Source organism: Elephas maximus, chromosome 24 (assembly GCF_024166365.1).
Source record: "Elephas maximus indicus isolate mEleMax1 chromosome 24, mEleMax1 primary haplotype, whole genome shotgun sequence".
Classification (NCBI taxonomy): Eukaryota; Metazoa; Chordata; class Mammalia; order Proboscidea; family Elephantidae; genus Elephas; species Elephas maximus.
The window spans coordinates 35,702,467-35,724,522 of record NC_064842.1 but is presented as its reverse complement, the minus strand read 5'-3'; the positions used below and the strand labels follow the sequence as shown (position 1 = coordinate 35,724,522).

Here is a 22,056-nt window from a genome sequence, read left to right as displayed (position 1 = left end):
TGAATTTGCCTCAGAGGATTAAATGAGGAAAAAGATTGCAAGTTTGTCTAGCACAGTGTCTGACACATAGTAGTTGCTTAACAAATAGCAGTTTGTTCGTTGCAATGTAATGGTCCGTATCTAGAGGACTCCTTTCTTTCTTCGTGATTTGCCATCCCATTTTCTCTTCTGTGCTTCAAGAATGGTCTGCGTGTGCTTTGTTTTCTGAATCTGTAAAATGGGTTCAATCCTTAATTACCTGGTAAAATGTAGGCAAGGATCTAGGTTGGCATTTTCCTTATATCTCTTCTCTGAGACACTTCAGGGTTGGATATATGAGACCCTATGTCAATGGACAATGATTTTTAGCTTTACAGGTGACCCACAATCCAGTAGCGGGCACAATGAGAAATTAAGAAAATAGCACACTTTTATCGTTGTCATTTCATGTTCACTCAAATCTAAACTGGAATGCCACAAAAACAACTCCCTGTTAGCCCAGAGGAAAAAAAAAAAAAAAAAAGAAAGAAAGTAAAGGGGAAATTTAGATTAGTCACAAAGAAGTTCCCCCGCCTGCCTGCAAAAGCTGAAGCGTTAAAACTGAGAGAGTTGTCTCTGTTCTTTCAATCGCCTTTTATCTCTGGTCCTGGGACCTGTGTGTATTTTCTGATTGATACTCTTTGTTTTGCCTTCCTCTCCTCTTTTGTGGGGAAGAGGTTAGCCCTCCCCCAGGTTCCCCTTGCTGCAGCTTTTATCTTCCCTGCATCCAGATTGTGAAGATGGAAGGGGTCCCACCTCTGGACGAGAATGTGGGAAATGTGCCAAGGCTGAGATTCGGGAAGAACAAGCTCTTGCTGGTGGCCTCTGTGATTCAGTGGCTCGGGCTGCTGCTGTGCCTCACCTACGTCTGCCTGCACTTTTATACTTCTCAGGTAAGACGCATTGCCGGGCATATTTATTCCCTCCAGCTCCTGCTAATGGCAGCTCTAACAGCTGCAGTCACTTGGAAATGATCTGATGCCAAAATTGTGAGAGGTGGTTCCCTCCCCCCCGCCCTTAGCAATTGTAAAGTGTGGTCAAACACCCTTCTGTCTCTCCTTTCCTTCCTTCTTTTCAGTGGTGGCAGTGGCCGGGCAGAATGGAGGTAGGGCAGGGGCACTACTTTGAGATTATTCTCTTTTTCTTTGCAACTCAAGGATCCTGGCATTCCTTCATGAACTTGATTTTGAATCACTGATGTACTTGGTTTATCCACCTTGCTTCTAGTGTGTCTGATCAGGGAATTAATATAAAAAGGAAATTAAGGACCAGTTTCACTTTTCCATCATATTAATAAACTCCATATATATAAAAGGAGATTTTTTTTTTTTAAGAATGACCAAAATATCAATATTAAATCATTTCAATGGCAGGGGTGTGTGTGCGTGTGCATATGTGTATATGCACATGTTGAAACATTTAGTCCAACAATGAAATCAGATATTGTTTCTAACAGTCTGTCTCTATCAATCACAATGTAAAGACATCACTTGGTATTTTTTCCAGTATGTCCCATACATCATGCAGTGGGAGGTAATTTTTCTAGTATTTTTCCCACTTAATTAAGATATTCTTCCCATTTTTCCTTCTCTTTATTCTAGTCCCATGCATCCTCCTTTAATATTATTTCTCTTATTTGTTCAGATATACAAACATTATTAGGTCTTGAAGGAAGTTCTTGAGGGCAGGAGACTCCACTGAAAAGAAAAAAATCAATATTCAAGTTCCCTTGTTGGAGTTAGTCAGATAATTCTTGTTTCCTGGCTGGCTGCTTTGGGGTTGGAAAAGTCTCTTCCTGGTAGAAGTTAGACAGTAGGAGCTTGTCTTCCTGATGGCCCTGTCCCAAACTGGCTACCCCAGAGTAAGGCAGGACAAGACGAGCAGAGTGCTGCCAGATGTCTGGTCATGTCTCTGCCCACAGGAACTGAGCGTTTGCAGTGCAAGGAGGCTGGTGGGACTTTGGTTGTGACCGCAGTACTGCGGTGAGTGCTTGCGTCTACAAACTACAGGTGTAGCGGGGTCATGCTCCCATCTCTAGACTGGTTAACCCGGCCACTCTCCCATCCTCAACTCACCACTCCACTCGTTGGCTGCTCTTAGTGCAGAACCGTGGGGGGCAGTGAAATCAAAGTAGGCTATTTGAGGAGAGGGAACGCGGGGAAGGAGTAACATGTCCGTGGCAGGATGCCCGGGGCAGAGACCGGAATTGGGCTCTTCCGAGAAGAAAACAAACACCGTAACCTAAAATAGAATAGCTGGGTGCATTCACCAGGTCTGGGAGCTTTAAAGCGTTATTTCAAACAACCACAGTGTTACATACTTCCTTACACCGTGGGATGATAAAACGACAGGACAAAAAGGCTAACCAATTGCAGTAGGGCTCTGAGCAGAAGGGAGCAAAATGTGAAACATAGATGTATCATAGCCAGCTGGTGGCAGGGGCCGCCCACGGAAGCTTGATGCCCAGGGGGTACTGAGAGGGAGAGGCGTCCCTTCTGGCAAGTCGCCCATCAGTTTTGTGACGGCGCTGGAAAAGAAAGCTGAGTGCTGGCTTCCAGGACTCTAGAACTCAAGATACACCTCTGGAAGAGAATTAGCTTTTTCCAGGAAAGAACAGGCAAGTTTTGCAGAAATGGAAGCAAAGAGATACGAGGTGCATTAAAACTTTTTGCTGAAGAAACTTGTTCTCATGTACTGGGGATACAGAAATATTTCTGGCCCAGATAGATGAAATTCTTCACTGGGCATTAACTTAAAAATCTTTTATTTTTTATTTTTTGCTAGACTGTTTTAGCTAACAATTTTTCAGAATGTTATAGGATCCAAGGCAACACAATGGGTCTGTATATTTAATGACATATACTTTATTACGGGGCAGGATAGCACAGACTGGTTGCATCTGTGCTTCTTGGAACTTCGTCAGATACGAGTGGTGTGTGTGTGAGAGAGAGCGAACGAGAGAGAGGTGTCATAGAGTATCTGCTGAAAAAGGGGCACAGACTGGTAGCCTTTTCAAGCCCACCTACAAGGCTTGTTGGAATTTCAGTTGAGGGATGGGGTAGGTGGTGTTGATGGTAATGAAGATCAACCCTCTGTTGTTTTAAGAAGTGTGTCTCGATGATGTGTGTAGGGGTCAAGTAGAGCTAAAATGCTCATTGTATACCTATTATCCCCTCTATTATAGGAAAAAGGTATTTGGAAGATAATAATGCTTTTTTCCTTATTTCTTACATTTTATTTTTAGCCTTATAAAGTAATTGTCTACCTGCATGGCTCTGTACAAATACAGATAAAGCTATTAAACTCCACTTAGCTGTCAGTTTTCCAGTCAATTTACTTAACTAACCTTTGTTTTCTCATCACTGGGTTAAAGTTTTATTTAGATATGTGGAAAACAGAAGCTTTCATTTTTGAGATGCCAGAAAGAAAAAAAAAAAGGAGAAAAAAGACCCTATCCACCCTCATAGAGGGAAGTGAATTATAATTCACTTCCCTCTTTAGGCCTTGAAACCCTGGTGGCGTAGTGGTTAAGTGCTACGGCTGCTAACCAAGAGGTCAGCAGTTCAAATCCGCCAGGCGCTCCTTGGAAACTCTATGGGGCAGTTCTACTCTGTCCTATAGGGTTGCTATGAGTCGGAATCGACTCGACGGCAGTGGGTTTTTGGTTAACATGAAATGGTTAGTTCAGATGGTCCGTAAAATATCTTCCAGCTTAATAACTTGTAAGTATGGAGTTTATATATACGTAGAATGGGTATGAAGATTTGAGAAATACAAAAAATAAATGAGCAGTTCAATAGATTTTTGTGTATAAATCTGTGGGTTTTCCTGGTTCTTAACAAGGAACTAGGGGAAATAAAATTTGCACACATATATTAATTTATATACTACGTACATATCTAAACAACTTATTCTGAGTTGACAACATATCTTGCTTAGAAAGAGGGAAGAAGTTATCACCCTTCAAGAATATCCATGACACAAGTTATAAAATTAACTGCTTTGGTTAAACAAAAACAGTATACAGTGTTTGGATATTTATTGGGCCTGCAGTTTAAAGTAACCGGCTTCTAGTTGTATCTGGAACTTTAGCTGCGGAACAAGAGCAAAAAAGAAAAAAAAAAAAAAAGAAGGCTGACTTATAAGGTGAAAAAGTGTTGTAAATTTTTTCTGTGAGCCCCTGGGCTGTTGACTCATGGTGCTTTCAGGATCTTTATCACCTTAAAATTATAGCACTTTATATATGTCAGTGCTTCTGGTGAGAATTCTTCAGCTTATTCTGCTGTTATATGTATATGTACATTCTTATACTGCTTTACTGCTGGGAAAAACAGAAATGGAAGTGCCTGGAAAGCAAGTTGACTGGTTCTGTGTCAGTGACAGCCAGAATTAGAATTCACGTGTTCTTGAGAAGATTCAGGCTATAACTTGGACCTTTTTTTTGGTATTATTTTGGAGGAGAAAGAGAAGCTTGCCTAACAAATCTTGTCTCGGATTAGTTCAATTTAGGTGTCTCTCCCTGTAATCTGTTTTTAAGAAATTCTTTTTTTTTTTTTTGAAATATATGCAAATAAGATTATTTCAAACACAATTGAATTTGTATTTCATAAGCAAATCTGTGGGAATTAAAAAGAAACATCTGAAGTATTGAACTGATTTCTCACAAAGTATTTTGAGGCTCTTAAAAGAGGTATTAATGAAAATGTGTAAAATTGTTGCATATTTGAGCAAGTATTACCTACCCACTGCTCTTGAGTCGATTCCAACTCATATGGCCCAATAGGACAGAGTAGAACTGACCTATAGGGTTTCCAAGGTTGTAAATCTTTATGGAAGCAGACCGCCACATCTTTCTCCCACAGAGCTGCTGGTGGGTTCCAATGGCCGACCTTTCAATTAACAGCCTAGTTCTTTAACCAGGGCACCATCAGGTCTTCTGAGCAAGTAGTAGGCAGAGGTTATTTACAGATTAGGAAACAGAAACCCAAAAGGGTGAGTGGATTGTTCATGATCACATACATAGTTAATTAGAAACTCCTGACTTCTAGACTAGTGTTCTTCCTGTTAGCAATTAAAAGTATCCTTTCTCAAATTCATTCCATTGAGTTTTTACTTGGGCGAGGTACCATTTGAGGCATTGGAGACACAAACATGCCTTCATAATATAAGGCTTTTGAACTCTTTGAACTCAGTCCTATTGCAGAATGGGGGCAGACATGTTCAAGGTGCGATGGGAAAATGAGAGGAGAGCAGGGGAACTCTTAAGTCTTCGGAGAGTCAGAAAAAGCTGGAGGTGGGGGGAGGTAATGCTTGAGCTGATAGTAGAAGGAGGAATAGAAATTCTTTAAATAGATGAGAAATAGGGGTGGGTTGGGGGCAGAAGGCTTTCTAGGCAACAGCAAGTTATTCAAAATGGCTGGAGTAGAGTGTTCATGGGAAAAGTAGTGGAAGAAGACGGTGAAAACCTAGGCCAGGACAGATTACAAAGGGTCTTGTATGTTATGCTAAGAGATCATACTTCATTCCATTCTATGCAAAAAAAAATACAAAGAAAATGACGAAAACGTTGCTTCTCCAAATTTTGCTTTTGTTATCCCGGCATATGTTGGCAAAGACAGAAAGTGAACCTAATTTCATACGTCACTAGGGGGCACCACAGTAAAACTAACCATTTTCTGGCATCTTTTAAAAGCGCTATCCTTTTTCCCCCTGAGGAAAAAAAAAAGAGGAGTTAGGATTAAACAACTTTTCTCAGGAAATCAATTGCCCATCCACACATAAAAGGATGAAAAACATCGGGGGTGAGGGGAGGGCCCTAATAATTTTTCTGGAGCCCTGGTGGCGCTGTGGTTAAGAGCTGGGCTGCTAACAAACAGGTTGGCAGTTGGAATCCACCTGCCGCTCCTTAGAAATTTTATGTGGCATTTTTACTGTGTCTTATAGGGTCGCTATGAGTTGAAATCGACTTGATGCTAAAGGGTTTGGTTTCTTTGGAATATTGTTTCCTATTTACACAGTAAATATTTAATAAATAGAAAATCTAGACATACATTCTGACCCAAGTACTCACAATAGAACAGAAAAATTTGGATGTGGATCATCCTGGTAAATGTCACACACATCCACACATACAGACACGAACAGAGGAGAGTTGAGAAGGCAGCAGAAAGGCTCTTGGTATAGACCTAGGAATAGAATCTCCCTATTAAGCACTCATCTACTAACTGAAAGCTTGGCAGTGTGAACCCACCCAGAGACACCTTGAAAGAAAGCCCTGGTGATCTGCTCCCAAAAGATCTTAGCCTTGAAAACCCTATGGAGCACAGTTCCACTCTGCAACACCTGGGACTACCATGAGTAGTAATTGACTTAACACTAATTGGATTGGTTGGTTTTTGGTACTTCTCTGATTTCAGCCTGTAGCTATCAGCACGGAGCAGGCCCAGCCTTGAATAGGGGCTCACACCCCTGCCCTTCCAACTCTATTTTTTTTAATAGTAATTACTTTCGTGTCCTTCACCCTCAGAGTCCCTGAAGGGCTCTCCCTGCGTGAGGGATTCTCCCTTCATAGAAAATGAAAGTCAATATTCTGGAGCCCTTTGGGTTGGAGGACCTGTGTACAATGTTGATATTCCTATTTAGTGAGTGAAAAAACCAGAGTTACAAAGTAGAAAGGTTATTTTCCCACAGTCATAGATGAAATAGGAGCCCTGGTGGCAAAATCGTTAAGTGCTCAGCAGCTAACCAAAATGTCAGTGGTTTGAACCCACCAGCTGCCCCAGGGGAGAAAGAGGTGGCAGTCTGCTTCTGTAAAAATTTATAGCCTCAGAAATACCATGGGGGCAGTTCTGCTCTGTCCTGTAGGGCCACTGTGAATCAGAATGAAATATGAGGTGGAGTTTGGGACAAAACCCAACTCCCCAATAACCTATGCTTTGTATAATTTGTTTGTAACCACCCATGCTTTTGGTATCTACATCTTTTCAGATGAAGGTATTGAAAAACTTTCTTATACCAAAAACAAACAAACAAACAAAGAAAAAAAGTCTCAGACTTTGGGGGAGTCACCGAGGTATAGAAGAGAGTGCACTGGACCAGGAATCAGGGGATTCTGGTCCTGTCCAGACTTTTAGCTTCCCTGGAATTCCCTGAGTCTCAGTTGAATTATTTCCAAAATTGAAAGTGGGAGTGGGGGTGGTGGATAATACCATTCCTATATATCTTATTTGACTGTTGTAGGATCAAAAGTTGTATTACAGAGCTTTGTAAACGTTAAGAAGAGTATTATTAATCAGTAACATGCTTCCATAGTATACTGCTACCAAAATGCTTACCTTGTAAACACACACACATGCCATAACTCATACCTCAGAAAGCATATCATGGTTAAGCTTAATCTTAAGTTTACGGACCTTGATTTCTCTACTGTCATTCTTAGGACTAAAAAAAAAAAAAAGCTTTGGAATAGTTCTAACATTCTGAACATAGATTTCTAATGAAAAGCACGTGGCTGCATAGAGGAGGAAGAATGAAGGAGATAATTTATGAGGGTATGAAGCATTCTTAGGCTCTGTGTCTGCTTTTTAGGTTGTCTGGAAAGTGGTCCAGAGATCTAAGACTACAAACTTAGAACACATGGCTGAGCTATCTCTCTCTCTACTTTGAAATATTTCATCTAGTTGTCAAATGACTTACTTGGCTGACAAACAGGACAGAAAATTATACTCAGAAGAGGCATATGGTCTGGTGGTCCCTGTTCCACAATACTAGAAACATTGGGGATATGACTGGGATAGTTTTACAATTCTTCCCTTTTCTGTGGACTTCTCATTCGGAAGCCACATTCCGAAACCATTGCCGTCGAGTCGACTGCGACTATAACGACCCTAGGTACAGCAGAACAAAATACTACCTGGTCCTGCGCAATCCTCACAATCATTGCTGTGTTTGAGCCCATTGTAGCCACTGGGTCAGTCTGTCTCATTGAGCGTCTTCCTCTTTTTTGCTGACCCTTTACTTCACCAAGTATGAGGTCCTTCTCCAGGGACTGGTCCCTCCTGATAACATGTCCAAGACAGTTTTGTTCATTCTTCTGGCTGTCCCCGGTGTATTCAATATTCTTCTCCAATATCCAATATTCTTTGACTGCACAGAATAGAACTGCCCAAGGGTTTCCAAGGCTGTAATGTTTACAGAAGCAGGCTGCCACATCTTTCTCCTGTGGAGCTACTGGTGGGTTGGAGCCACTGGGCCAGCAGGACTCCTCGAAGTGCACCTTAGGTGGTCTATTAATTTGAAAATATCGGTCTAGCTCTGATAGCGTGGAAACACTATTTATAAATACATCCTGAATGACAGAAAGATGGACAAACTCAAACTTTAATTCTTCTAATACTAATTTATTAAGAGTATAGAAAATCTTCATTGCCAAAGTATTGCATTGCGCACCTGGCGAACTGAGGGGTACAATAGTTTAAGTGACGTAGGCACGGGGCTGCGCTCCCCTGCTGGCAGCCAGGGCCTGAGTCTAGAGCACCAGAGAAGCAGAGTCAAACAAGATCAAGATGAAAATAACAATATTATAAACAACTCTGAAGCAATATCAAAACAGTCATCAACAGATAGTATAAAAACCTCATTGGATTATAAAATAAGTCATAAAACACTTTATGTAATTATGTAATTTAGAATACAGTTCGAATTGCTTGTGTGTTGGGTGCTTAATGTTTTCAGCTTCCAAGACCTCTGAGAGTCTTAATCTGGGCTTGTGTATGCTCACTGGTACAATGAAGACTAAATGTCTGGTGTCTGGGAATGCAGAGCTTTTTTGGGGGGATGGGTAATGCAGGGGGAAGGGTGAGTGGTATGAATGTACTGGCAGTAATAGTTCCTTGTTTTTGTGGCACTTTTCCTTACTTCTGTGCTCACTTACTCACTGTTAACAAACTTGGAGGAAGATTGGACAGATATTTGTGTGCGGTTTTACGGATGAGGAAGTTTGAAACATAGAAACTTCCCTAGTTCTGCACAGAAAATTCAAGATCAGAAATCGAGACCAGGCCTAAATTCCAGGCCGTCCTTATTCTATTACACTCAGCCTTGATGTCACGACTCTGAGCTTTAAGAATGTTCGTTGGCTGTTTTTAAAATTTGCTTTCTTTTCTGACATTTGTTCCTTTATGAAAAACTGGGGAAAAGATTTATATGAGAGACTTTTTTTTAAAAGAGATTTGAGTCCACTTACACAGATGTAGATAACATGATCCGTGACACTTTGACAACAGTATAATACCTTAGAGGCTATTTGTATAAAACAGTCAGAGCATTGCATGTGTGATATATTCATAGAAAAGGAAGAAGACCTGGATTCTGGCACTGATTTCATTTATTCTCTTTGAACTTTATTTTCCTTTTTGTAAACAGTAAGGCGATTAGACTATATAATCTCCCAGGACGTTTCTAGTTCTATTATACTCTGATTCTAAGAATTATTTCTACGTCATAGTATGATTAGCACACTGTATGCAAATAACTACTCAACCACTTATTCAACAGTACGTATGGAGTGCCAGCCAGCTGCCAGGAACTGAGAGAACAATGATAAGCAAGATGGACATAGTCCTCCTTGCCCTCCCAGAGCTTGTATCCCAGTGGGAAATGAAGGCAGATGAAAGCAACAACATAGTATTTGATTAGTGCTGAATAACCAAGGGGCGGGGATATAGTGCTTCAGTGCCTAGGGCCTTGGTACCTAAGTTGTTTTTCTGTCCAGCAACGGGAAGCTCCACAAAAAGCTACCTACCAGCTTCAATATTAGTTTCTCAATTGGGGTTATAAGGAGCATACTTTTCTTTTACGTGCAGCCACTTGGTTTCCCTTCCATTAATCAACAGAAAGGCTTTAGCTTAAAATGTCATCATCATTGTCACCACCAGCAGCAGCAGCAGCAGCACCATCATCCCACTGCTATTCTGGGATGGTTTTTACAGTTATTAGCCTCAGTTCGTACCAGAGTGAATGTTCAGAATTATTTAGGTGTCTTGATGGGAGCTGTTTAAATGCAAATGAGGTAAGAGCTTCATTGCAGACACACTCTAGGGATAATCTTGATTGATCATTAACCACCAGAGGAACCACGTGGGGAGGAGGAGGTCTGCTGCTCTTGTTATAGCAGAGGAGTCTATTGTGTTGAAAAAGTCTTCTTTCAAACCTTACTGCCCAATCCATTGGGGTTTCCCTTTCTAATAGTGTGATTTGTCTAGTCTCTGAAATGGAAGGGATCTTTAGACATTATTCCAACCACCTTAACTGAGGCTGGATAATGAGAAGAATTAAGGACTGAGGTAGGAAAAGGACTTGTTCTTGTCCAAGACCAGAACCAGGTGTCCCTGCTCCCAGCCTAATGCCTTGTTCACTGTACTAGCTTGTCTTCCTAAAGCAATGGTCACTTCTTTTTATATAGCAAATGAGATGGGCAATGAGTGACTTCAAATGGAAAAATATTGACTATAATAATTCTGCTGCTTCCTTTGTACTCAAAGATGAATGGGGCAATTTAAAAAGCCTTGAGAAATGTATGGTGCAGCCTAGAATCAGCATCAGATGTTATGTGACCATGCAATCGGTGGTTAAACTCCAGGTGTAGCCTAAGGGGCTAAACTCTATCTTTGTTCAGAAAACATTTATTTACTGAGTGCCATTATGTTTGAGGCATGGCAGGTTGTGGGGTGATGCAGTGACTACGTTGTAAACTTATTGTTCTAGATGCTTAGAGACTAAGCTGGTACAAGGATATTATGGTGGAGACTTCCCCAATCACTGGGGTGAAGAAGGGATTTCTCAGAACTGTTTTGGCAGACTTCTTTGTCAGTGTACTTTGAGTACTTCCCCAGTTAATATAGGAAGGGAAACCCAGCTATATGAGAATATTCTCTCTAAGGATATAAAGATTTGGTGCTTTGGGTTCATCACATAAGTTTGAAGGTGTGTTCATGCTGCATGGATGATTTTGGCTAATTTGGTTGTTTACATGAATACATGAGTTTCTCCTAGGAATCTGTCAACAACTGAGCATTAGGGACAATGAATCCACAGTTTGTTTTCTGAGATAGAGAGGAATGGGTCTTTAAATGGAGACCTCTGATGGAAGACTCATATAGCCATTTCTAAGTAGATTTGACAAGAAGGGTGGACGTGGTTAGAAAGAGGACAGTATTAGATTGAAGAGACTGTGCCTTGGAGAGGAGGGTGGAGGTTAAGAGAGAAGTTGCAACCAAAAGGAACTGGCAGGGATGATGAAGAGTAGGGATGGAGAAAGAGAAGGTTTTGGATATTAATTAAAACAGATTTTCTTTGGGTTCATTAATCCCAACAAATTCTTTATTTAATGAGGTTTTCAAGGTAACATAGTATCTTGTCTGTGAGAAATAGAACCTTTGGGATAAGGTTTTCTGAGCATGGAGGACTCCCTGGCCAAAGAACCAGGGTTTGCTCTTTTTTCCTGTTTGTTTCTCTTTCTCCCTGGGTGGGGTTCTGAAATTCCTTGGTTAGAAGAGGGGGGGCCCATAACTTTGTGAAGGGCAGTTTCCGTGGAGAACTGAGGACACAGTAAATCCTAGGGAAAAAAATCAATCTTCTTAGCTACTGTAGTGGGTAAGTGTGAAAAATTCTATCTTCTTTTTCAGAGGCCGCTTGAAATATACCCTGGGAGCTCGTGAGATGTGTTTTCACCATCTCTCAGATCTCTTCTGATTGACATGAAGCCCAAAGTGGGGAGAGGAGAAGCCACATCCTAGCAGAGGCTCATGGTGAACTGGGGAGTCCCCGTCACAGATCTCTTTCCCCGCCATCCTCCACTGACTCACTCCCTGTTCTCACCCCCTCCCAGGACCTTGACATTGTGGCCTAGTATCAAGTGAGGAAAAGCAAGGCCCACATAATGAATGCAGAGCCCACTTCCTGGTTTCATACTTGATGTGTATCATTCCCTTCTGTCTCAGATTGCCCCTCCAGGATAAATGCTAAATGAGTACAAAGTGGGCAACCCCATGCCACATCCCAGTGAGTCTGAATTGGAAGCTCACACTCTCTAAAGATGAGCTTTTAAAACAAGTATCACATACCTTCTTGAGTACACAGTACTGGCTACTGGCAAAATGGCAGACATCAAATATTTCCCAGCAATGTTCTTAGAGAGCTCAGAGCTTGAGGCACTGAGAGGGGCCAGAAAAGGACCTAATAAGACTCTTCTTTGCAGTTCTTGCTTGCAGCCTACTTTGTAATCATCCATGGGTCTGCTGCCCCTTGCCAGGACAGCTGTATCTAATCAGAACCAAGTTAATGATTTTGCCAACCTGAACTATACAAATGACCCTATGGGGTTGGCTGAGGAGCTCTTTCTGGAGGAGAATTTTTGGGCGTTTTAAGATATATTTGAGTATTTTGAGAGCGATCCAAAAAGTGATAACTTCATCTTGTCTAGTACTGATGATGAAAATAATTCATATTAATCTTGGACTCTCAGTTGAATGCATTTCAAGAGATTCTTTACTCCTAAGATAGTAAAGGATAAAGAGGAGACACATTATCATAAAAAGAGTCCTAGCCTTTGATCAAAGTCAAGTTAATACCTGTTGGTTCCTGAGCAAGTTCTGAACAATGATTCTCATTTTCCTGTCTTTAAAATAGGTAATTATTACTCCTGTTTCAGGGGTTGTTTTGGGCAGCAAATGAGGTAATGGATTTGGAAGGGCCTAGCTCAGTAAATGCCATGTTTTAAGTGCTCAGCAAGTTCTTATTCTTTTTCTTAAACACATAAAGCATGGTCCCATTTCTAGACATTTCCTCCAGCTAATTATGTTATGCCTTTTGTTTATCTGGGTCTTGTGTTTTTCAACACCTAAGTCTAAATCTTTCCTTCCTGGTGAATCTTTCTTAGCTGCCACAGCCTACGATGACTTTTCTACTCTCTGGAACAGTATGACACGCATTGCCTATGGACACTTCTCATTGTGCATTTATCGAAGATTACCTTTATCTTTTTAAGTAGAGGGACAATTTCCCTGACTGGAGTATACGTTTGTTCAAAAAGAAGGATTGTGTGTTCTCTTCCTTTGTGTTGCCGGAGTTAAGAGTAATACCTGCCACAATAGCAGGTATTCAATAATTGTTGATGCTTCTGCCAACCAAACTACTGAGTAATATGACAACCGTATTATTCAGTGAACCACTGAATAATACTTCCAGTAGAGCAAACATTTCTTGAGTGCCAGCTTTGAGACAGCTATTGCACAGGGCATGGAAAAAGATACATTCCCTGGATTCAAGCCTTTGGGAGTTCACAGTGTAGTGAAGTGATTCTCAAATGCTGAACTTTGAGTACCTGTAAAAATGCGGATTCCTGGGTCCACCCAGACCTTTTGAATCAGAGTCTCTGGGAATGAGTCATTGGGTCACTGAGCCATCTGCTCTTTCTACACATTTTCCGGGAGATTCTAACGCACATTAGAATTTGAGAACCATCAGGCTGGCAGACCTTTCCATTGCATCATCAGTTGCTCCTAGATGGGACATATGCTCATATATGAAGTGCCTACTGGGTGTTCAGTTGTTCCTGTTTTCTTGGCTTCTTGTATGACAGTCCCTCAAACTCAGAAAGGAAGCCTGGACTCTGGCTTTCCCCATGTATTCTCATCATGAGGTCATTGTGAGACTGCCGGGTGGCCAGTTCAAGGCAGTTTCTTCTCTTCTCCAGGACTGGCGCTGAAGTGAATACAAGGAATAGGATGTTACTCTAGTTTTCATATCACTTTCTCCTCAATTCAAATTTGCACTGGAGGAATAAAAATTACTTTTGTGGTATAAAGAAAAGTGTACCGAAGTGGAGGGCAGGAGCCAAATTCCTACAATTCTACTGGCCTTAAATTCCTCATTTGTAAAGTGTAAGATTCAACTAGAAGATGTTTTCTTTTATACACTTTCATGCTTCTGAGACCATCTCATCAAACTTCAAGTTGGACTTTGATTCTGGTGTAGAGACTTATGGGAGGAATTTACATTTCACCTTTGACAATGGTGTGGGCTCTTCAGACTTTCCAGATTGAAGCTGCTTTATCCTATAGCTTGTACTCACATAGAAGCCTTCCTGGGCCTTTGATATTTTCCGTTTTGTTTCAGTATTTTGAGAAGACCTTGGGATTTTGCTTTTCTTAGTATACAAAAAGTGTGTCTGTACATGAAGGTAATTTTCTGGTCATCTTTCTTATGAAGCCCAGATCCTTTGGTACTATTTTTTGGGATCATAGAGACCTAGAGGGCTGATATTTTAGGTACTTGATGATTTTGGCAATTTTTTTTTTTATTTATTTCTTCATTCTATAAATATGTAAAACTTACATAGTGTTGTTGTCAGTTGCTGTCATGTTGGCTCCAACTCATGGGAACATGAGTATAACAGAACAAAATGTTGCTTGGTCATACACCATCTCCAGCACTGTACTGGACAGTAATGTTCTGTTGTGATCCATAGGATTTTCACTGGAAGTAGATCTCCAGGCCTTTTTTCGTAGTTGCGCTTAGTCTGGAAACTTGGCTGAAACCATCACCATGGATGACCTTACTGGTATTTGAAATATTGGTGGCATAACTTTCATCATCATAGCAACATGCAAACCAACACAGTAAGACAAACTGACAGATGGGTGGTGGTACATAATGTTATGTAGGATAAATTGTGAACATGACATGGATCTTATCTTCAATGTACATATAGAGTAATAGCTGACATTAATCAACTCCTTACAAACTTCCAGACAGGGTGCTGAAAATTCATATACATTATCTCATTCAATCCTCACAATAATCCTCAGAGATATAGATTTTTGTTATCTCCATTTTTCATATAAGGAAACTGAAGATTAGCAAGGCGATGTAACTTTTCCAAGGCCGCACAGCTAAGTCTGGTGGAGGAGATGAGGAATGTATCCAATGGCTGTATTATAAATCAGTAGGTGGTAAATGCCATTAGACTTATTCAAAATACTTGCTAGGGGAGTACAGAAACCAAAAATCAGGGATTTGATTTAGGCCTGGAAAGTAGTAAGAATTTGATCGGCAGAGACAGATAGAACATTCTTGGTGGAGACAACAAAGGAAGCAAGTGGTTTCCAGTGCTTACCATGTGCCAGGCAAGGGATAGCTAGAACATTCTTGGTGGAAAGAACAAAGGAATCAAGCAATTTTGAAGGTTTATCAGGTGCCAGATGAGCTGGTTTCACATATGTTATCCTCTTTAAACAGCACAGTCATCTCCTGGGAGATCCCAATGACAGTACGTATTATGCCTTATTTTAACAAGTAAGAAAACTAAGCTCAGAAATGGCATATAACATTTCCGAATTCACAAAATTGGAGAAGTCCGAATCTGAACTGAATCTGACTCCAAAGCCTATGCTATTTGTCCCATCCTGCCAAGCCCTCTATCCAAAGACAAGGAGATTAAAGCGAATAATTGTCTAGATCGTAAGACAGGGAAAGGATATGTATGGCTGTAAAGCTTGACAAACAGTTTGGAGCCAAACCATGGAAGGCCTTGAATTGGGCACTGTGGGAGTGTTTCTGGGCAGTGGGTAGTCAGCATGAGATAATCAGGTGTGGAGGGTAAGGGGGGAAGTGGTAGCAGGGCAGGGAGTAAGAGGAAGGACCATGTTTTTCTACTTTAGGACATTACCTAGATTTGACAGCATTGATGCTAGTGAGAGACTTTTGAGAATATGCAAATTTCTACCCCCTGGTGACCTTCAGGAAAAGGAACAAGGAGGCCTGAGGCTGAGTTCCAGTAGACCAATCGAAGAGAGGAAGTCACATGTGCCTTTGCTTTCTGCCTGTCAACATCTTGGTCTCAGAGGATGTCAGCTTGGCCACTACCGTCCCTATTTTATTAGGGCCCTTTAGAAGTTGGGAATTTTTTTAATTTTCAGAAACTTTTTGGAGATTTTTGTAAAGCCAGTCAAATAATCTCAAGGACTTTGAAGATCAGGGAGCTTGAAGTTAACTGGGAGATAAGAAAGGACTCCCGTTTTTCTCTTGTATTAAAATTGACTCAAAATTGCAACTTGTTGTTAGTTGCTGTTTAGTTGGCTCTGACTCATTGTGACCTTATGGATAACAGAACAAAATGTTACCCAGTTCTGTGCCATCTTCATGATCATTGGTGTGTTCGAGTCCATTGTCGTGTCTGTTGTATAGTGCCTTCCAACCCAGGGGGCTCATCTTCCAGCACTATATCTGACAATATTCTGTTGTGATCCACAGATTTTCATTGGCTAATTTTGGAAGTGGGTCATCAGGCCTTTCTTCCTAGTCTGTTTTAGTCTGGAAGCTCTGCTGAAACTTGGCCACCATGGATGACTCTGCTGGTGTCTGATACACTGGCAGAATAGCGTCCAGCATCATAAAAAAAAAAAAAAAAAGATGCCGTTGAGTTGATTCTGACTTACAGCGACCTTATATCATAGGGTCATAGCATGACCAACATCATAGTAACATGCAAATCACATGCAAATCACCACCAGACAACAAACTAACAGACGGGTGGTAACACGTTGGAACTTATAAAATCTAAATCATGGAAAGTAAATGCTGAAAGAGATGCCTGAGATCTTGTAGTAATTTTTAGAGATAAGAACACTGAAGTCTAAAGAGGGTATGTAACTTGCCTATGATACACAGTACCTGGCTGCCTGGTATTAGAACTCAGGTTGCTGGATGCTGAGCCCTGTACTCTTTGTGCTGCCCCACAGGCTGCTTCTGATTTTAACAAGGTGGCGATTCATGCTGACCCAGAGTCAGGGGGTCATTTATTTACCCAGGGGATTATGGTGAGAGGGTAATATGCCTTCTGAGAGGTCTTTCTCCAGAACACTGCCTTAAGCACAAAGAACACTAATTCAGCTGACACAAACAATTCACAGAGAGGAGAGAGCCAAAGATTCCCATTTTTACCCAAGTCAACATATCTTTCCATGTGCTGAGGATATTATGCCAATGTGGGTCCTGAGGCCAGCCACTGGCCTCAGAACTGCTGTGCCTTCTTCCTACGCTGCCCGTTGGTTTCGGCTTGGTAAGGCTGGGACTGTACTTATAAGGGAAGTAGGGGTTTCCTCATCTGTGTGGGCAGTCCCTAATGGAATCCTCTTGCTTGCGGCTACTAGTTAGTGTGCCAGGAAGAGTGGGAAGCAGGGATTCCACTCTCTAGGATATGTAAACAAACCCCTCACCGCACCTTTGGTCAGGACAACTCGCCAAAAATAACTTGGGGGAGGGACTGCTGTCTTGGCAGGCACAATAAGCATTGCTTTTTGTTTTTTTCTATCTCTTTTTTGTGTATGCGATATAAATATATGGCACAACATTTTTAAAATATAAAAAAGTAGACCATGAAAAGTAAGGGGTCTCTCCCACTCTTGACCTCAAGGTTCTAATTCCTGTCTCCAGAGGCAACTTTAGTGACCAGTTTCTCATGTATTCTTTGAGATACAGTCAATGCCCATACAAGCATTATTGCCATTTTTAAACACAAATGGGAATATACCGTACACATGATTTTGCTCTTTGCTGTTTTTACTTAGTATATCTTGGAGTTTGCTCCATATTGACTTTCTTTGTTATTTAAGCCAACACATTACTATAGGCGTTTTATCTATTGTTTCACTTCCTTTCTTGCTGTTGAATACTCACTTGGTTCAAATTGGATTTTCCACGCCTTTGAAGAGAAGGGGTAGACCCCACCTAAAGAAGAGCTACACCCAAATAAAGTATACTCTTAAGGACTGGACCAGTTTTTATTGCCTGTGTTCCCTGAAAGTAGGACCGCCTTATTCCTATATTACAGTAAATGAGCGAGTAACCAGGAAGCTTCTGGAATTTACTCTAAGTGCATTCTGGGATTCTGTGGCTATGACGGATTGATTGGTCAGAAACTTCTTCATGTGGAGAGCTCTATGACTGAATGGATTTTTTAACAAGATGAATTTTCAGTGCTCTGTTATTCCAATATGGGAAATTGGGGCTGAGGGAGTCAAAACAATATACTAAAGGATGTATTGTCTGGCAGAACTGAGGACAGATCTCAGATGCTTGAGTAAAGGAGCGGGATAGTCTTAACAGATATTATAGGAAAGAAAGATGAGTGGCTGGGAAGTGTGGGTCTAAACTTCACAGGAAAAATAGTCTTTTGTCAAGTTCTTGTTTAGTGCAAAACCCTTTTGGAATTTCTCTGTATGGGCCACCGGATTTCTGCTTCATTGTCTATGACTTGCCAATTCCATTTGTTCATTTTTTCTAAAAAGAAATTTTTTTTCTCCCTCAGGTGCCACCAGCTCAGTATCCTCCAATTCAAAGTATCAGAGTACAGTTTACCAGTAAGTATTGTCAAAAGTTTAATGAATTCACGTTTTTAAAAGAATCTTCTCTTCAGGCTCTTACTTTCCTCCAGAGTACAAACTTTCTCCCTTCTGCTGTGGAAGCAATATATTCTGTAATTGTTGGAGTTCACCTTGTTATTTTCATTAGAGACAAAGAGGGCTGGATAAAGAAGAAAAGGAGATTAATTAGGAACAAAATATATGCTGGCCATTGTGCTAATTACCTTATATGCCTCACTTAATTTTCCTAGGAACATTTTGAGATAGGAATTATTCCCATTTTTCAGGTAAGAAGACAAAGGTTTTATTTCCTACAGATCTGTCTGACACATCATTTCCTGATAATTCCATTCTAGGACAAATTATACGTTAATGGGGTTGGGGGAGGCTCTAGACATGAAGGCAAGTTGATACTTTACCTATCAGGAGAGCACTGTTTAGATCTATGATTATACCGTGACAATCATTGGTGGTTCCTATATGAATATTCATATGTTGATTAAGTCCTCCTGAGCCTGAAGTGAACTATATCCTGCCCTCCATAACTGGTCCTTATCTTTAATTCAAACTATGCCCTCAGGGCTTGGTATGAAGCAAGAATTATTGAATTCTAGCCAGCAGTGGAGACCTATTTTTTCCCATTACTGAGGGAAATGGGCCAAAGCAGGGAGTCCAAAACGCAGTTGCTTGGGCATTCAGGATAATGTTGGAGCTGATAGAGAAAAGAAATTTTGGCTTTTTGGCTTACACTTAGATTGAACTGACCCCACACAAATCTATCAAAGTCATTACTCTGCCTCCTCCTCTTTCTGTTCTTTCTCCTGTAATAGTGACTTTTCCCAAGTTACCTGAGAAGCACACACACACACACACACATACACTAGCAATAAGGAGGTAGCAGTGATATGTGAAGCTGTATTGTTAGGCTTAAGTGACTGCTGGCCAAGGCCAGTAGTAAACACTGTTGTAAGTCCAGTGTCCAGGACATGTGAAAGATTTTCACTCCAGGGTCAAGTGGAGGGAGGATAGAGAATGGGTAAGAACTGTTGCTTCGATTGAAGCTTCTAAGTAGCAGTGGTGTGCAGACTCAGGACAAGGGACACTCCTGTTACTCTTTGACATAGTCCATCCACTGAGCAAGAAAAGAAGCACTGATATCGCCAGTGCCTCCTGGTTCTAAGAAACCAGGAAACCTCCAAGCTCTCTTTCCTGACTGTTGTGACAATTGCTATAATTATTTCGCTCCCAACTCAGCCATACATAAGACTCCCTTGCCCACAAGAAGCATCAGCTTTTCTTCCTCTTCCATTTCACAGATAAAACAGGCTCCAACCCATATGTAGATACACAGTGCTCTCTTGCTTTCACTCTTCTCAATGTCTTTCCGTATCACTTTCTTCTCACCTGACTAGTCATATTGAAAGGTTGCTTCCCAGTGCTGTACTTAGGAATCATTCTTTTTTTTCTTCTTGTCCCCTCCCCTCCCCAGGGTGTGATAACGAGAAAGGTTTCATCCTCACATCCCCAAACAACCAGGAAACCATGAAGGTGCAAGACAACTCCATCATCATCAGCTGTGATGGGTTTTATCTCATCTCCCTGAAGGGCTACTTCTCCCAGGAGGTCAGCCTCAGCCTTTTATACCGGAAGGGTCGGGAGCCCCTCCTCCCTCTGACCAAAGTCAAGTTTATCGACACTGTCACGGTGGCCTATCTGGCTTTCAAGGACAAAGTCTACTTGAATCTGACCAGTCATAATACCTCCTGTGAAGACATCCAGGTGAATGGTGGGGAACTGATTCTCATCCATCAAAATCCTGGTGAATTCTGTGTCCAGTGAGGATCTGATGGCAGCACCTAAGCCAAATACCAGCATGAAGCCAAGCTGGGGGTGGACAGGAGACTGATCTTCCTTGTGAGTGGAGGAGATGCCCCAGCCTAGCACCCCCATGGCCACAGGGGATATGACCAGAAGCAGATGACCCCCGCTCCTCAGGGATATTTAAAACTTCTTTGCATACCGGTTAACCTTATTTATCCTAATATCTTCTAAATCACCTAGCCCTTCTCCCCATGAATGCCTGGACCCCATTGAGCACCTTCGTGGCAATGAGAAAATAAGCACCTCTTCCTCAAAGCACATTGTTGTCATTGGTCAGGAAATCATCATAATAAACTCACTTCATTAGAAAAGACACTCAATGGCCATTTGCTGGAAATTCACCATCTGACCTTGTCAAAATGAAGCAGAGCAAGAAGGGTGTTTATGAATCTGCCAGAGGTGATGTGGACCAGCCCCTGGGAGCCAAAGCTACCTGTCAAGGTTAATTGGTCTCAGTTTGCATTTTGTCTAAATACCTCTCCATTTGGCAGAGTTCAAAAGGAAAATCAACTTGTGAACAGCTCTCAGGACTTGATAAAGATATCTGTTTAAGGAATACTCCGTGCTCTTTTTTTTTTTCCCTTTACTACTTTGCTGTCCCTTCCTCCAAACCTTCTTAATAGAAACTTCCCCTCCAAGAACCATCAGGGGACGTGATGCTGTGTAAAGCCCAACTACTGACTTAGAGCAAATCAAGAGGGAATTTTCTAAACAGGGAGCGAGATAATTTATTGCAAGGTTATCTTTATCACACAGGATAGCTGTGATACTGGACCTCTCATGGTGAAAGGCAATAGGAATTTAAGCATGTAGTCTGGGGAGGAAACGCATTCCTTACTAGAGATAGGCAAAACCACACATACTCGTCGTCCTGTTTATGCTGAGATAACACTCTCAGCATCATGCCTTGTACACATATACCACATTGCTATTGTTGTTAGTTGCCGTCTAGTCATTCTGACTCATTGTAACCCCACAAATGTAGAACAGAGCTGCTTCATAAGGTTTTCAAGGCTATTTTCAAAAAATGATGCGATTTCTATTAACAAATGCAACTTTGTGTCAAAAAGCCCTAAGGAGCTACTGTACCTTAGGAAAGATAATTCTGTCTAGAGATAGTAAAATTCCATATCTGATCTCACATTGATAACTAAAAATAGAGAACCTGTAATTAGCCAATAGGAATACCTGGGTGGTGCAAATAGTTAACATGCTTGGCTGCTAACCAAAAGGTTGGAGGTTCAAGTCTGCCCAGAGGTGCCTTGGAAGAAAGGTCTGGCGATCTACCTCCAAAAAAAATCAGCCATCGAAAATCCTATGGCTCACAATCCTACTCTGACACACACGGGGTTGCCACAAATGGGAATCAGCTAGTTGGCGACTAGTGGTAATCAGCCAATACTAAGGCCTCACGGAACAGGATCCCCTTACACTTAGCTTAAATGTTCCCTTTAATTTGAAACAGTTTATCCTATTTATGCGGTCCCTGGGTGGTGCAAACAGTTAAGTGCTCTACTACTCGCTGAAAGGTTGGTGGTTCAAACCCACCCAGAGGTGCCTTGGAAGACAGGCCTGGTGATCTTCTCACAGCCTTGAGAACCCTATGGAGCAGTTCTACTCTGCACACATGGGATTGTCATGAGTCAGAATTGACTTGACAGCAACCAGCTAACAACAGCAAATCATATTTATGGTGTTATGGATGAACGTGATTTTTTTCATAACTCAAATTTAT

At 41.4% G+C, this 22,056-nt stretch overlaps 1 protein-coding gene across 2 annotated transcripts; it reads left to right on the top strand.

The window, feature by feature from the left end:
- The first annotated feature begins 637 nt into the window (after positions 1-637).
- Positions 638-20,744, top strand: TNFSF4 (TNF superfamily member 4). Of its 2 annotated transcripts, none has more exons than XM_049868665.1 (3): positions 638-911; positions 18,386-18,437; positions 19,930-20,744. In XM_049868665.1, exons 1-3 carry the CDS (start codon positions 759-761, stop codon positions 20,277-20,279), a joined length of 555 nt encoding a protein of 184 aa, XP_049724622.1. In that variant the 5' UTR covers positions 638-758; the 3' UTR covers positions 20,280-20,744. The 2 variants fall into 2 exon arrangements, with proteins under 2 accessions (XP_049724622.1, XP_049724623.1); XM_049868666.1 differs by having other exon boundaries at positions 638-918; positions 18,396-18,437.
- The last annotated feature ends 1,312 nt before the right edge of the window (positions 20,745-22,056 follow it).

Excerpts from the sequence above, each read along its gene's own strand:
- TNFSF4 (XM_049868665.1), top strand. The coding sequence starts at position 759 with ATGGAAGGGGTCCCACCTCTGGACGAGAATGTGGGAAATGTGCCAAGG. Across the intron at positions 912-18,385 it reads TGCACTTTTATACTTCTCAG|GTGCCACCAGCTCAGTATCC; the intron begins GTAAGACGCATT and ends TTTCTCCCTCAG. Across the intron at positions 18,438-19,929 it reads TATCAGAGTACAGTTTACCA|GGTGTGATAACGAGAAAGGT; the intron begins GTAAGTATTGTC and ends TCCCCTCCCCAG.